This window comes from Poecilia latipinna, unplaced genomic scaffold, assembly GCF_001443285.1.
Source record: "Poecilia latipinna isolate Pla-1442-1.1 unplaced genomic scaffold, P_latipinna-1.0 Scaffold181, whole genome shotgun sequence".
In the NCBI taxonomy this organism is placed as follows: domain Eukaryota; kingdom Metazoa; phylum Chordata; class Actinopteri; order Cyprinodontiformes; family Poeciliidae; genus Poecilia; species Poecilia latipinna.
In genome coordinates this window covers 141,891-159,322 of record NW_015112797.1, presented here as the reverse complement: position 1 = coordinate 159,322, position 17,432 = coordinate 141,891, and the positions used below count along the sequence as shown (strand labels likewise).

The 17,432-nt window shown below is 38.4% G+C and overlaps 1 protein-coding gene across 13 annotated transcripts in view; it reads left to right on the top strand.

Annotated features, from left to right (window-relative positions):
* Positions 1-17,432, top strand: part of tenm4 (teneurin transmembrane protein 4) — a 218,941-nt gene that overhangs the window by 162,631 nt on the left and 38,878 nt on the right. For 8 of the 13 annotated variants that reach the window (XM_015030419.1, XM_015030420.1, XM_015030417.1 and 5 more), the window contains 6 exons: positions 627-746; positions 4,623-4,884; positions 8,403-8,670; positions 8,777-8,920; positions 12,191-12,440; positions 12,854-12,874. In XM_015030419.1, coding sequence (XP_014885905.1) covers positions 627-746; positions 4,623-4,884; positions 8,403-8,670; positions 8,777-8,920; positions 12,191-12,440; positions 12,854-12,874 — 1,065 coding nt within the window. The remainder of the gene's footprint in view (positions 1-626; positions 747-4,622; positions 4,885-8,402; positions 8,671-8,776; positions 8,921-12,190; positions 12,441-12,853; positions 12,875-17,432) is intronic. The other 5 variants (XM_015030423.1, XM_015030418.1, XM_015030416.1 and 2 more) reach the window with 1 other exon arrangement.

Here is a 17,432-nt window from a genome sequence, read left to right as displayed (position 1 = left end):
GTTATGTTATGTGTTCTGACTGCCGGCTGTAATCTTTCATGACATATAATAAAGGACAGTTGTCGCATTTGTTAAACTTTTTTAATTACTGCTTGTAAAATCACTGGAAATGATCTTAATGCAGAGTGCACTATGGGTGCATACAGACATTAGGTTTTTACTGTTTTTTATTTAATGTACAGTAGTTATTGGCCTCATTATAGATATCTTCCAATAGTGAATAATTAATTTTTTGCTCAAATCTGACTTTTTGTAAATCTGTGTTTATTTCACTGGAATCAGTATCATTGTGGTATATAATGTCTCATTTTCTGTGTTTCTTTTCTGTTCCTTTTCTCAAGACAAAATATGAGACATAAACCATTTAATTCAGAAAACTATATTTCTGAGAGAAAAGGTACACAATCTTATTGCTAATGCTAACAGAAGTATTGGTGGGCATCTCTAACTAAAAAGTTAGTTGCGCTAACTCTAAAGCAGTAATTATAAACATGAGTTCAGCAAACGCTGAAGCGCTACAAAATTGTGGTATTTTGCTGGAAGTCACAGAAACATAGAGTGGAATTTTTATTTTCCTCAGCATACCTGGTCTAAAAGTGTTCCGATTTCTGTTTTCTCCTGCACAGCCATGCTTGTGTCATTCGTGGGCAGGTGGTCACCTCTGACGGAACCCCGCTGGTTGGCGTTAACGTCAGCTTCATCAACAATCCGGCGTTTGGCTACACAATTACCAGGCAAGATGGAAGGTAAAAGTTGGCCGTTTTTATCTCAACACTGACCCAAACATCCACACAAGAAACAACAGATGCAATGTATTGATATTGCAATGCAGTGACATTCATGTTGTGAAAAATGTGATTTAGCTGAACTGCAGTGACTAAAAGCACAATCGCCGCCACAAGCTCTGCCGCTATTGATCTGCTTTGTACTTTTGCCGGGTCCAATTTTGGAATTCTCGGCTCAATTCCCAGAGAAATCAAACAAAGCCCGTCTGGTGCGCTCACAAGTTCTGATACGGTTGGAGCAGAGAGGTGGCAGCGTAACTCGTGCCAGCTCAGAACGCAGTGCAGATGGATATTATTTGACGATGGAGGAATCAAACAATGAAGAAATACTTGTTTAGTTGCTTAAGACTTTATTTCTTAATGTTTGTTTTTAATAGTTATTGAGTACGTTTAAAGGGTTGTTTTCTTGTGAAGACAGTCACTGTTTTAATTTTTATTTATTTTATGTTTCTTTGATAACTGAAGTGAAGATACAAACCTGCATGCCGATCAGAAGAGTAAAAATGGGGTGCACAAGTCACACTTTTTGTTTTCATTAAGAAAATTCTACATACTGGCTTAAATGTAAACACAGGCCCCACATAGCAAACTATACCTCTACCAAACACTTTTGGTAACCTTCATCAAGCTTCTGGCATAATTCTAGCTGTTTATTAATTTTTCTGGATGGAATTGTTGGGGTTTGTTTATATGCATTAGTTTATTACTGTAGACAGTGCACATATTTCCTATAGGGTTTAAATTGGACCATATCATGAACTTAATCTTGGTCTGCTGTGTGGAGTCATTGCTTTGTTTGAACTGCTAATTGTGACCAGGTTTGCACAGCTGGACGAAAAATCAATAACGATATCTATCGCAATAGGCACATGATCAATATCAACAGAATATATGTTTGAGAGGATGTTGATAATTTCACTGAATTCCAATCCAGAACCGAGTTCTGCAGGTAACTTAACTGAAATTAAAGTTAATTTAAGTTTTAGAACTGTTGTTTTATAATAATTCCTCCTTGGGAAAAATATGTCTCAATTAAATCACTAAAAACTCAACATCTAGCTTGATACTGATTAATTCCAGCAACTCTGAAAGCATTTTTGTTAAAAATGTAAATTGTTGTTTAGAAAGACCAAAACCTTTAGACTGGCTTGAATTTGTTCCATGGAAAAAGGGGGAAACATTGACATACAAAAAGCTTATAATTTTCTGTCATTTTATTTTAAACTTTGCTCTTTTCAAGCACACAGTTTAGGATCAGATTGCACAAGCTCCCTCAATCCCCTTTTATATCTCTGTTTTAGGAGGGCCTTGTAGCAAACGAAGCCGCTGTATCACAGCACAGCATGAATCTCTGTTCGCTCTCCAACTCCCACTTCTTCCTGATACTTTTATCAGCCTCATACTCTAAAGGTTTAGATCTGCCAGACGTTTGATCTTAATCATTCTTTTTTTCCATCACTCTATTACTCCCTTTTATACAGAAATATCTCATCTTAACCTCATCATCTTCCACTCCTTTACTTATTTTGTCTGACTTGCAGTTGCTCACATTTCCCCCTGTCTAGTCCTCCTCTACCCTGAAGCTTTTTTTTTTTTCTGGCCACCTTCCTTGAGTACAGGTCTATGTCCTTTCCACTGCCATGCCTCTTCTCATCTTTATCTTTCTCCCACATTTATGTGTGTCCCATTTTTCTCCATGCATCACTCAGCTTTTCCTGTGAAAAGCTTTATACTCCTTTTCCCCTACCAGCATATGTGTAAACACTACTCCATCTCCCTGGTTCCCCCCCTGTAAACATGTCCAGTCTCCTGCAACTACCCCTGCAATCACTGTAAACAGGCTCAGTGCAGCGTGAAATCAGAAACGCACCTGTTCACCCACTTAGAAATGAGAAAGCTGTCTCAACTCATTTCTGTGATGTGTTCTTTATTTTCAAAGGGTTTAGATGTTGAAATTACCCATTACCTATGCTATCTTGAAAAGTTGTTTTGGTCCAAACAAGAGATTTGTGCCTTTTTTTATTTATTTATTTTTAACTATGTGGGCTTTTTTTTTTTAGTATATATATGAGCAGAGCATCAGGGCAGTCCTGATTTTATAATGTATAAAATGCTAACAAGGATTATGTGATGAGTCACAACACAATCAAGATGAAACAAATCTGCATGTTGTTTATTTTTTTAAACCTGAACATATCACTGCCTTTACCACTGCTTCTCTGCTTCATTTAATCTCCCCATAGTCCTATGCTGCATCATTATCACTGTCACACGACCACAAATACCACATGGCTACATGACATAAATATCGCTTGTTAATATCAGCCACGTTTTACTGATCAGACATATGCTTATATGTTTAAAAAAAATAGTGCTGATATATTGTCGTCCAAGGGGGGCACACCCACCACTTTGAAAAACTGTGTTTTAAATCAAAATCACATTCATGTGTTGGAATGTCCTAGTCAAAGTCCAATTGAAAATCTTTCAGATGCTCTCTGAGCTAATTGGCAAAGCAGAGGCTGGTAGAGAAAAATCTAAAAAGATGTATGTTGAATACAAATCTATAAATGAGTTTTACTTATTAATCATTTTGAAAACTGTATAATATTTTCCTTGTATTTCACAACCATATACTACTTATATTGGTTTATTATTTGAAATTCCAATAATTTGAGTTAAAGTTTGCTGTTGTAACATGATAAAATGTGAGAAAAAAAAACAGGACAAGAGAATCATTTAATAAGGATTTGAAAGCCAAAGCTAGTAGGTTTCTAGGCAACTTTCTCCATTTTGTAACATGGTGTTAAACTTGATTGATAACATCTACTAAATCCAGTAATTGATTGGCTCCCATGCCCACGGGTGTTTGTCCACAAGTGTTGAGTGTGTGCTTAGCCTGCCTAGTGTCATGCAAACTGACAGGCTGCCACTGCCAGACCGCTCATGGGTCACGGCAATATGTTGGCACCATTACAACAGCTCTGCAGCCTCCGGACCGCTTTGCCGCTCACACCCAGCCAAGGTTGAACCGCAAAGTGTAGAACAAGCTACTTTTTTTTTATTTCTTTATCCCCGCAAACATTCAAATGCTTACCCTCAAGGGAAGCTTGACATAGCATATTCTTTTTATAGAACCTTAAACCAGCAGGGAGGCTGCCTATTTCAGAGGCTTCTATTTGGACCTACTTCTTTACCTGTAATTTAGCAAAGGTGCCTCCTGTGTGAGGATGGGGGAGGATATGGCCCCGTCCCAGGGGCCCCGTAGGTGACCAGGTGCTAATTGGTTCTTAGCGAGAAGTGACAGGAGCTGCGGAAGTCCAGCGCAGGTGCTGCCATGTTGTTGTCACGATGCAGCCTGTTTACTGAAGCTAAGGTCAGAGTGGAGGCACAGGGCCTTTTAATGCAACAGCAGATGGGATTGCATTGCAGGGCTTTTAGACTGATGTTAGCGTGGACAGGCTTCGTCTGAGGGATCAATAAAGCAGTGGCGGCTGCCTTCATCCGGCACTGCAAAGCTCTCTCTCTGTGCACAGAGCACAGCGTTCACACACGTACAGATGAAACTGTTAAATCTGCTGTTTTTCTTCCCTAAAATAATATATTCATATAGCTGTAGTGGAAAAATGTGATCTTAGGATTGTGATCAATATAAGTCCTATTGAATATTCAGCATGTGTGTGCCTGAGAGACTGCTTAATAATGCCTAATGCTGAAAATAATCCTTTCTTAATAGCCTTCATTTATAAACCCATTCTTTATGACTGTCTGCCTCATTGTAACCGCGGCGATATGAAAGACAAAATGTGAATCAGTTCATCCTCTCTGTTTTTCCAGCTTCGACTTGGTGACCAACGGGGGCATAGCCATAGCTCTGCACTTTGAGCGCGCCCCATTCATCACTCAGGAGCACACTCTGTGGTTGCCATGGGGACGGTTCTTTGTCATGGACACCATTGTCATGCGGCACGAGGAAAATGACATCCCGAGCTGCGACCTCAGCAGCTTCTCCCGGCCCGTCCCCGTGGTGTCCCCGGCGCCGCTCACAGCCTTCGCCGGCTCCTGCTCGGAAAGGGGGACAGTGGTGCCCGAAATCCAGGTGATGCTCCGTCTCCCGCCCTGCTCACTTCCCTGCAGGAGGAAACCTAAGTGGGTCTCTCCTTCAAATAACTCTTGCCTAACAGTTGGAAGAGGGTCGTAACATTATTCATAAACTAAAGTGGAAAAGGAACCATGGCTCGTGGCTGTACTGTCATTTTTATATCCCTTGTAAAAATGGCCGAATTAGCCAGTCTGTTCCTTAGCGGAATGGCGAAGTCTGGAAAAGGAGGGAATTTGGCTGAAACACAGAGAAGATGTTAAAGTTTGGATTAGCATGAAAAAAGAATTTTTTTTTTTATTTCCTTCCTTCCCAGTTTTTTCCTTCCTTTGTTTTGTCCTACCTTCCTGCCTTCTTTCCTCCTGTTCCTACCATTTTGTTTAGTTTTTCATCCTACATTTGTTTCATCCTTTGATTCTTTGTTCCATTTTTAATTTTCTCATCCTCCCCAACTTCCTACCATCATTCATTTAATTCAACCATCTGTTTTTTTATTTTTCCTTCTTTTATTTCTTCATTCCTTCCTTTCATTCGTTTCTCCATCCATTGTAATAAAACCTTGACTGAGTTCTTCTGCTGTTAAAATAACACATAAAAATGAATATAAAATTGGTGATTGTCAACTTTAACATGCTATTAATACATAATACTAAATATAATACATTTAGTACAGACAAATGTATTTTTAAACCGTATTCTCTGGACTATATGTCCCATTTTTTTTCATAGTTTGGATGCACTCAGGTTGAATTTATGTTCTGTTTTCCCCCTTCATGAAACTTTATTTGACTGAAGTGACTTGTAAATATGGTAGTTTCCGCAGCATGACTTTCTGTTTCTACTTGAACTATCCAGTAAAATTTGACTGGTAGAAACAGGTTGGAAAGGGGCAGCATTGTGCTACTGTCAAATGCATATATCCATAGAAATTATGTCTTTACTCTAGCATGTTTTCTGGCATTTCATCAAAATAACTTTAAACCATGGAAGTAACCCTTGAGTCAATTGGCTTACAGCTCCAACCAGCCCATGCCTTGTCGCGGTGCAGATGCCACTTGCAGGCTAGTGCACTCAGATAAAGATCACAGGCGGAGGGGACACACATTCTTTTAAGTGCTATGACAGAGAATGGGTAGATTAAGCTGCCTTTTAAAGCAGCACCGTGCAAAGTCAGTCCTCATGGACTGGTGTCCTGTGTGCTTTGATGTTGCCCCCTTTTACTCACACCTGAATCAAATGACTAGTTTTGAACTGAAAAATGTGCGAGCTCCTGATTAAAACGTCCACATTTTATGATCATCTACATAGGGACAAGTCAGCAAATTTGAGGTTATTGCTTTAACACATGCGCTCACCACTTTGCTACAGGATTTGCTTTTAAATTTCCCACCCACACATTTGTTTGTTGCTCGCCTACATCTGCATGTTTTGTGGGTGCAATCGCACACTTCAGCATGCGTGTGCGCCTCATTTTGTTTGATCCTGTTTGTCTGCAGGCATATCTCTGCCCTTTACTTCGCATGATTGATGGCATATCTGTAAATTTAGTATACAATTTAGTCTATTCATAGGAGCCCAGTGTTTAGAATTGTTTATGTTCTGATAGTGCCACACAAGGACATTTACACTTGCTGAAGTGAATTTTGATCAGTCAACCACAAATAGCTGCAATCTGTGAGCATTTAAAAATAAATACATCAGAAGTGACATGTCCTCTGACCAATGTCGCTTTGAGCAGCTGTTTTGATTGCTGCTCTACATGTCGTTTCGGGCTGTGGAGACAGGCGACAAGAGGCGATTTAATTTTAGTCCTGAGGACCAGGCCAACCAAACCATTGCTGTCAGTCCTTGAACTTAAGTCTGTACTCTGTGCAGTGCATGAAAGTGCTCATTTACAGCTTCTATCATCCAGCGGTTGATAAAGGTCTCATCTTGGAGTAAATTCCCTAAGGCAGCACTGTTATCTCTCACCAAGCTAAATTTATAACTAAATATGTTATTGTACTGAATAGACTCGGAGCCCAAGGGCTTCCTTTCTATGCTGTTGTCACATGCATTGCTGGGGGGACTGCTGTTCTAATGAAGCGCTTGCAGTTATTAAATCCGCTCTTAGAAATGCTCATTGGAGTATTTTTAAAGAAATCCTTCATCAGATACCATTTTATCCATGAGCATAATTGTCCACCGGTTAGTGTTTCATAACTTCCCTCGAGTGCCTACATATGGTTTAAGGCATGTAATTAAAAAAAACAAGACAAAAGGCTGACCAACTGAGTAACATTAATTATCTGTTTTGTCTGCCCGTCATTGTTTAGGTTTGGTACTGGTGTGCTACAAAACCAGAAAGAAACAAATGCAAACGGCAAATGTTAAGCACACCTTTGAGGATGAACTACAAATAAATGAATCACACTTGTTAATAAGGTGTAGAAATCACGGTTTTTCTGGTGGATACCAAATTCTGCATCCCATTTTGAGTAATTACACTTCTTTCTCTTTAAATGTGAAACATTAAAACAAAGCACAGCAGGTGTTTTAATAGTGGTACCAGTTGAAATCCAGCTATAAATGAGGGAATTATATAATATAATATAATATATAATGTAATATATATTTTTAAGGATTTGTCCATCTGATCACCAATCACAGCTGATCACTGGAATATTATGATCTTTGGTCAATTCATTGGTGGATCTATAGTTAGTGGGCTGTACAAACACAGCTTATCTGCTGCAAGGCAGGATTTGAACAATAATAATTCCCCTTTTGATAAAATGTGCCATCAGTGGTGGAGACACTACCACTAGTTTGCTCATAGTATAGCCAAGTCTATGTTTTGCTCTTTTGCCACGTTTGAACATTTTTAGTGGATTTAGCTTCATCTAAATGTTATTTTATGAATAAATTCTAAATCATTTATTTACTGTTTTTTTTTTTTCAAACTTTAAGTTGAGTAAAGTTCAACATCTGTATCTCAGGATTTGAAAGTTTATGGTTTTGAAAGTAGTAACACTTTCTGCCATACCATTTCTAAAACATAGTAATTTCAATAAGAGAAAATGTACCAGATGAACAAAGTTTAACACAACGCTTCCCCTCCCCAGCAGGTTTCTCCCAATTCACTGACTGAAAACAAAACTCCTTGTTGGGCTGCACATATGTTTCTGATTGCAAGAAGTATTAACATCTGTCGATTCATATAAATGTTCTTACTCAAGGAACAGTATATGCATATTAATTATCACACTAATCACACATACAGCATTCAGTATGTTATCTGAGCAGCAGGTGTTGCAGTAAGATAGAAACACTGCGAGACGGTAGGGATTTTTTTTAAGGTGGACATACTGGGAAAACCTCACCTTTGTCAATGCCTAACCTTGGCGTTTGATAAAAATACAATACAAATACTCCTGGTATGTAGCACAAACATGTACTTAATCTTAATTTGTCACCCACCTTTAGAAGGTTTTTTTCATTTCCTTTCCTTTAATAACCCGTGTGTTTTTTGCCCACAGTCTCTACAGGAGGAAGTGCACATACCAGGGACAGAGATGAAGCTCAGCTATCTAAGCAGCAGAACTCCAGGTTATAAGTCAATTCTGAGGGTGACCCTCACCCACTCCACCATTCCTTTCAACTTGATGAAGGTTCACCTCATGGTGGCTGTGGAAGGCAGGCTGTTCAGAAAGTGGTTTCCTGCAGCTCCCAACCTCTCCTATGACTTTGTGTGGGACAAGACGGACGTCTACAGCCAGAAGGTGTACGGCCTCTCTGAAGCCTTTGGTGAGTGATGAAATATATTTTTCATATGGTGTGGGTTTTTTTTTTTTAATCCAAAGCACATGTTACTCAGCCCTAGTTTCTCATCTTTGCTCTTTTTTTTTTGTAGTTTCAGTGGGTTTTGAGTATGAATCATGCCCAGACCTTATTCTGTGGGAGAAGAGGACTGCTGTACTACAAGGCTACGAAACAACCGCCTCCAAACTTGGAGGGTGGACAGTAGACAAGCACCATGCTTTAAATATCCAGAGCGGTGAGTCAACTCATTATTCCTTTGAAAGCTCCGGTTCTCAATGACTTGTTACTTATTACATCGGTTAAAAAGATCATTTTACCAATTTCACTCAAACAGCATGTGATGCTGAGGTTGAGGAATACATTCCAATATTCATCCCATTGCTACGAACGTATTATTTTTGGTTATTATTTGTTATTATTTTAAGCAACTCACTGCCTGTGAAAGTACAGCAAAACACCCCGAAGTCGTGTAAATGAAGTATTTTCAGTCTTTTTGATATTTTTTTGTTAAATGGTGACTGGAAAATCTGAAGGCCACCCATAATATTGACAAATTACAGTTCACACGTCACTTGGTGGACATTTTCAACTTTACGCACTGAGTACAGGAAACTAAATCAATCAAAACAACAATAAAACCTCTTTTGAGTATCATTTCTGACCTTAAGTTAATGCATTTCATTTAAGAATAGGTAAGTCAGAAAATCTGCTCTCATACAGAAACCCATTTTACTTTTGCTTTTAGATTTAATTTTAAAATAAAGAAAAAATTAAACTTTTACAGAAAAGAAGATGGATACATTTCCTTCTGTGGAAAGTTGAAATATATGAAAAAAGAAAAAAAAAGTACATAGTTTCTGCAACATTAGCATTAGTGTTGTCAGTGTAATTGTGTCCTGGAATATCAATTTAGTACATAAAAAACTGGTCAAGCCGACACTTGTTATGAAATTTATATTTAAAACATTATTTGATTCTTTATGATTTTAAGCCAGAGTTATTAACATTAACACAACTTTACACCATGCATTTTCATTTGTTTTTCTCTGTGCTGTATGTATTGTAGGCTTATTAAACGCGCCACAGAAGCCCGAGTCCGACCCAATCTGACCATCAGGCTAATAATTTTGGCCCAACCTGGCCTCAGTTTTGGCCAGGTTGGGCCCTGGCCATAAACCCTCTTCACATTTTGCTCATACAAAATAGACCAAATCAGCCACATGTGCTTGATCCAATGGTTTTGATGCGGTAAACTAACCAGCATTTCTGTTATGTGACTTTTTTTTCTCCATGCAGCTATGTCATTCAGCTTTAGTTAGATCTGACTTTCTATATCTGCCATAAATCTTCAGGAGGAAGTGGGTCAATTTCCTTATTGCCGACAAATTACTCCTCAAAGGCAGCGCTAGGAATACGTTTTGGCAGCACCTGTCACTAGCACGGCTTCACAGTCTGTTTTGCGTCTGGAGAGTCTCATCTAAGGAGATGAGGCATACTTGAAAATTGTTCAGAAAGGTGGCACTTTGATCTATAAGGCACCAAGCCTGGACATGGTGTCCAGAGGATGGATAGAAGTGCCTCCCGGCTTTTTAAACCAGCACTGCCAGTTTCTCCACCCTCACATCCCCTTCCCCTCCCGTGTTTGGCACCTCCGCGTCTCATCCATGCCCAGCATTTTTAGAATCATCCCTAATTTAATTGCTGTCAGACTGCTGCTCAGAGCAGCAGCAGTCCCAAAGATTAAATCACGTCCCAGGAAAGAGATGCTTGGCTGATCGTTTCTGATAGCCCACATGTTGTTCTGCTCTGAGAAGTCAGGTCACCGAGTGCCATCAGAAGCAGAAAAACCACCGCAGACATCCAGATGCTGAATTTCAAATATGATTACATTGACTGACCAGCAAGAACATCTTTACATTTACATATTTGGGGATTTTCCAATAATGAATTGGCACCAGCGATGTGAAAAATATCAAAGCTGTCCGTGCGTGTGTGTGTGTGTGTGTTTCTGAATCCTTGACTTTGAAGCCCCTGAATTTGGAGGTAGAGAAATGGGAACAATTCAGGTGTGTTGTTATTTTAGTCTGTGTGATTAAGATTGTGTTTGTGAGGTGTGTTTTTCTTGCTCCAAGAGATTTCACTCGAGCCACAGCTCTTGGTCCCCATTTTGGCGTGAAATTGTGCCTGTGTTTTCATCCACTGAGATGACCTCTTTTTGCAAACACAGACCCGCCTTGCAATTTCCACGCCTTTCGCCACAGATACAAACCTATTTAAAGTCACATCATCTTCTAATCTGTCTTCAATTACATTCTTCTTTTTACATTTGTGATCCGATCAAACTTTGCCGCAGTGTAAGATTGAGTCTAGAGGTAATAATTTCTCTTGTATGAGGAGGATAAATTGAGGTCCTTTGTATTGTGCATTTATATGACTTGCAGCTACCTGGCTGCTGTCTGTGACTGGGCAAAAAGTACAATTCCTTGAAGTTCACAAAGATCTGAATGACAAATAAAAAAAATCTAAGTAATAAATATGTGACTATGTGCAGAAGGTTACCTATATATTTCTATGCAAAACTGTATCGGTTTGAACATACTAATAATTCCTGAAAGACATTTTATTGTTCATTTTCAATTTCAATTCATTAACTTTTTTTCTTTAACTTAAAAAGAAAGATATTGCAAAAAAAAAAAAACTGATTAATTTTTGGATGTTTTATAAAAAAAAAAAATAGAAAACTGTTAGAGAATTGAGCTTAACAGACTTGCAGTTTTAGTTGCAGTGAAAATGTTGACTTAATACAAATTAATGTCAATCTTTTTTTGACTTACTGGAAAAACAAATTAACTTCATGCGTCGCTTTGCAACTCAACTCTGCCTTGTTTTAATCTTTGACATGAATCACAATAAAATACAAATGCAAGTTTGTGGTTGTTAATTTGGCAAAATAAAAAAAATATATAGATACTTTTGCAAAACACTAAGTATTATGAAAAATCTGAATGTATCCATTGACCACAGGGCTTTAAATTTGTTCCTCTTGTCAATCAATCAAATTTTATCTGTATAGCACTTTACAACAGTGACTACTGAACCGAAGTGCTTTCCATTAGTGCAGTAATAAAAAAAAGGGAATAGAATAAAAACAAACAAAATGACATTAGTAGAAACAAAAAAAGTGTCCCAGTGCTGCAATGTGCTGAAAGCAGTTCCAAACAAATGCGTTTTTACCTTAGCTGTAAACCAAAATTGGTCACTGATGGTTTGCAATTCAAAAGGTAATAAATTCCTAGGGACTTCTAAAAGATTTTGGTCAGTGAGTCAAAGAGCCCTGACTGGGCGAAGTGCTTATAGAAGATCAAAACAAAGGCGCAACGCCATGAGCAGCATTTAAAAACAAACAGTATCTTCCATTATCTTGTGTGCAAAATATACGCTGAAACGCTGCTAAGCGGAGAGTGCTTTGCAGGTGTCACCTGTGTGTTTTCTGTGTCCTCATCAGGCATTCTTCACATGGGCAATGGAGAGAACGTGTTCATCTCCCAGCAGCCGCCCGTAATCGGCAGCGTGATGGGAAACGGGCGCAGGCGCAGCATCTCCTGCCCCAGCTGTAACGGCCTTGCTGACGGAAACAAACTCCTGGCCCCCGTGGCTCTGGCTTGCGGCTCAGATGGAAGTCTGTATGTGGGCGACTTCAACTATGTGAGGAGGATTTTCACCACAGGGAACGTCACCAGCGTCCTGGAGCTGAGGTAACAGAGGAGCAGCCTGCTAACATTCGCTCAGGACTACGAGCAGCTTAAATGGGCTTATACGCAGGCTATAAACTACCTAGTGCAATTGAGATAGACAGAAATGCCCTAAAGGCAGAGGATTGATGGTCTGCCACTTTTATTCACCTGCATCAGCTGGAGTTTGGTCCTTCAAAGGACCTAAAAAGGATGTAATAGGACTTCAACAGATGATGTCCTGGAAACAAGACAGCAGTTTCTTCTGCCACTTAATGTCTTCACAGATATAGATAAAAAGAATGTTTATAGTCAGTTTTTTCTCTTGCTTAATTCCATCCACTTCTTTTTGATTTTTTTCTACTAACAACTTACCTTTTCCTCTTCTTTCTGTTCTTTCCTCTCTCACTTTTCCTGCTTTTTGCTAACTTTGAAAGAAATAAAGACTTCAGGCACAGGTAAGCCCTACATAAAAAATTTTACCGTCACCCTGTTTGTTGTTACAATTTCATTAGTTGTTTGTCTTTGTTGGAATCTCAATTTATGAACAGCCATCAACATTTAAGAGTGAGCCAGTTTATTAGGTACATCTGGATACAGTTTAACATACCCAAAGGAGAACCAAGCTTCACGTTTTCCCTTTCTACTTTGTCTCTCTTTAAACAAGCAGCTGGTGTAAGAATGTAGCCATGAAGGAAAGCGTTTAAAGTTCAGAATTAATCAGTACAGTGTCCTTTTATTTTTGTTATGCATATATCTTCCAAATAATATCACAACTTAGGTTTGTACAGTTGCATCTTGTGGTGCATTCACAACAGAAAAGTCCTTAGATCTGCAGACTTTTTTTCCCATGTGATGTTTTTCGATTCACATTGTGCTTTTTTGCAATAAGACTTCAATTTGTAAACAAAAACTACCTGTTGTGCACAATTGTGCCACTATTGCAACAGCAAAATTATTTTTAATGTCAAGAGCAGCTCATTCAATGCTGTTTTTGTGGTGAATATTTCTAATTGTGGAACAGTGCCAGCTGAATGAGTGTGCCCTGACCCTTAATATGCTGGCAGCAGCATCGCTAAGCAGAAAACAGCAGATCAGGTACAGTTTCATTACAATTGCTACATGCAGCAGTAGCGTTAGCAACACTGAACGGCACATTTTTACGATAATGCTCACCAACAGAGGAGCGTAAAGTCAAAAAGACATACATTTCTTGTAGTTGGTTCAGATCAAGACTAGACTGCATCAGAGTTTGTTTGGAAGTGGACAAAACCGCCTCAAAAAGTGGGTCTCGGTCCAGTTGTTTGGTCCACCCCTGAGTTCATATGAGTGGATTCACAACTTCACAAAATATCCGATCCGACGGGGGAAACAAACTTTGATCTGATTAAAGTGGACCAAATGTGTCAGATATGAGGACACCTTTAAACGAGCAAGACTTCTGTAACATTGAGCATTGTAACAAAGTTTAGTGAATATTCTGCACAAATGTTTTAGACTAACTATCAAGCACAGCGGCGGAAGAGTGATGATTTGGACTTATTTTACAGCCACATGCTCCGGGTACCTTGCAGTATCCAGATTTAATTTTTCTTTATTTTTCTCTGTCGATGAGTTCTTATTTTCTCTCCCACAAAATCTCTGCGCCCTCTTCAGATATTCTCAGCCGGGACTTTAGTGAAGCAATGTCTGCAAATCGCCAGATAACTTCTACAAACACCTCCTACCATTTGTTGAGCACAGTGGATGTGGGTTGATGATATTGCATTGCCTGATAGCCACTGATTCAGTGTAGTTCTCAGTCTACAAGTCAATTTTCAACTCCGCAACCAATGCATTGTAGAGTGAAGCCATCCGTCCACCAACTGAAGATCATCCACAGCTGGTTTTTTAAGCATTTAAGTTTTTTTTATGAAAAAGGCTGGGTCAAAATTTCGAACTTATAAAACGATTCTTTGTTTAATCCAAGTGTGGAAATGTAGAATCTACTGACCATTTTTTGGTACATAAAACTGAAGAATTAAAACCAGCTGTAGTTTCATTTTGCTATATCTGCAGATGAGTCCAATAAACTATAGGTAAAGATTTTATCAGTAGCTTAAGATACAGACACCTCATTTTCCATGGCAGGATGCAACGAGGGAAATCTCAGCATGCCCTCTTCAGATGCCGTGTCTCAGGTGAAGGGCTATTGATTGATTTTCTGTCCAAGGGCCTTGACTTAAGCTCTGTAGAAATGAAGATAAAAGGCAATGCAATTCTGGTCACTTGCTCTTGTTTTATATTATTATTCTGTCACTTTATTTCTCAATTTCTTTTTTTGCAGGGGTTAAATGTTATTTTCCTTTTTACACATTAACTTATACATCATACGTGAGCTCTGCTCGCAGGAGCTCCACTAAAGAGATATCAGAGCCGCAGCCCTTTAAACTCTGTATGCTACATTTGCAAATTAAAAAAGGAGATTTGTCCAGGAAAGGTACAGCAAGAGTTGGTGTAAAATGGATGACCACTTCTTGTTCATGTAATAGCTGGCGATAGGATTGGGAATTGGGTGATTTAGCTGTAGTTCTCTAGTGATCTAGCTAATCCTCTCTGACCAATTCCACAATAGCTTGCAACAAAATCCAACGATTTTCCACAAACTATAAGTCAGTGACTATAGATGGTATATATAGGTCACAGCTTAATGTTACGCCAGGGAGCCAGCAGTGTTTTACATGCAACTAGAAGCTTGAAGGTAATTCACATATCAGAAACCACTTACTGAAATTTACTACAGACCAACAGTATTGAGTATTCAGTGTACAGGTACATCTCAAAAGCTAGAAAATCATTAAAAAGTTGGCAACAAAACACAGACAGTAGAGAATAAGAAATAAATACAACATCTGACGACATTGTATAGCATGTACATTATAATCTTAAAATTAAATTGAGCTTGAGGGTTGCAGTCTTTCAAGCACAGATATGATTTCAATTGATGTTAGCACATTAGCATTAGCTTCTGCTAACTTCCATGTCAGTGTAATGCTTTAACATTAGCGGAACTACTGTTTTCGAATAGTGTTTTAGTTTACAGTGCCTGCCACTGCTGTGTGGCAATGGTGTTAGATTTTTTTAATAATTTACTTTTAGTAGGCAAAACAGTTTGAGACACAGAGTACTTTTAAGTGTTTATTTAATATTATATTTATAGTAGGTGCTTGACAGAATGCAGTAAATTTGAGTAAACTCATTCATCTTTTTCTTTAGAATGCCATTTGACCATCTTTATGTCAGAAATTGTGATACAATCTTAAATCTCATTTTACCATTAATTTAAAAAAATTAAGCTAAAATATTTTGGCCATGCCAACTGTACCTATTGGAGATTTTCTAATTTTCTCTGAAATAGTACAAAAATAGTTTTTTTTTTTCCTTAGCTTTGAGACAATATAATCACTTACACTAATCAAAATGCATAATTGATATATTCCTCTTTGTGTATTGAATCCATAGAATATGATGTTCATTTTTGGAATTGGGTTTTATTAAAGCAAAATAACTGATCTACTGAGATCCACCTATATTCTCTTTGCCAGCACATTGCATCTGACTTGTGTTGAAAAGCAGCCAATGAGTCGGTTGGGTCACTGGTCGTGTTTCGACACATGCGCCTGAGGTTTGCTGTCACCACTGATACACTGAAGGTCAAGTGTCATTTAATATTATGTACCCGAGATGACAATAGCACAGACCCACTTGCCTTCCCTCTTGTATTTTAGAAACATAGGCTAGCAGTGCTGTCATGCTAAAAGAACCCCCAAGGTTGAACCTGAAATACTCTCTTAATCCACTTTGAATGATGCCAAGATGACAGGCCTCTCCACAAAGCTCATCGGTTCTGGCAGAATTGTGCCATATGTTGACAATGATAACTGTCAACATGTTTAATGTTACGACAAAAATTACTTTGCTGAACACTTTAAAAAAAAAAAAAAACATTTTAAGACATAGATTCACAGAGAAATATTTTCAGTTCATCATGATAGTTGTTTAGCTGTGCAAAACGTTAAACCAGCAAATATTTTTGCACCACTCAGTATTCACTCATGTCAAGAAAGAATATGCTTAAATCAAAAACTCTGTATATACTGTAAAAGGCATTCAGTTTGTAGTGACAGTGCTACCACATTTATTGGCACCTGAAGAAAAGCCCTTTGGGAAAAAAACTGAAATTTTTCTATTTTATTGGTGTAGCAAGAATAACAAAATTTTGAAAAAATATCAAGTTGAAAGTCATTCTTATTCAACACTGTTATTGGTACTGAAAACCAATAACAAAACCTGTAAAAATATATGTTTTCACATTTTTAAGTTGTTCTTTGTATCAATAACTTATTGTTATAAATGCCACATGATGCAGCTACTTATTTCTTGTAGCCACTGGGCTTAATGAGGACCCATTTTTATAGTTTGAGAGCAAAATGGAAGGAGAGATGAAGGAATCATCAAAGCTTGCTGCCAGTTCAGTTACCACGTCTCCATAACAACCATTGTATGTCGCTACGAGCAAACTTCTTAAAAGCTGTTCAACAAATTTGCTGAGGCGCATCAGCACACTGATGACATTAAGTTGCTGTCAATAAAAGAAAGCCACATCATTTCATGCACCTACAACAAGGTCATTGGAATTTTGTACTACAAACTCACACAAGTCTGTCGAAGGTTGTCAGGGTAATATTGAGTTTTTGGTGACAAACACTTCCTGGACCACCGTCATGTTTATCAGGGGATACGTGATTCTGTGGGCCTGTTTGTCTTTCAAAGTGCATCTTTGAGCTACCAGAAGATTTTAAAATGGAACTTGAGTGACCTTTACCAGAAAACTGAAAATTAATCACAGGTGGGTCTTTCAACTGTATACTGACCTTTGGCCAAACAGGTGATCAAATCTGCTAAATAAAAATTTCCCCATACAAAACTTTACCCCTCTTCAGTGGCCTCTGCAGTCCCCAGACATAAACGCAATAG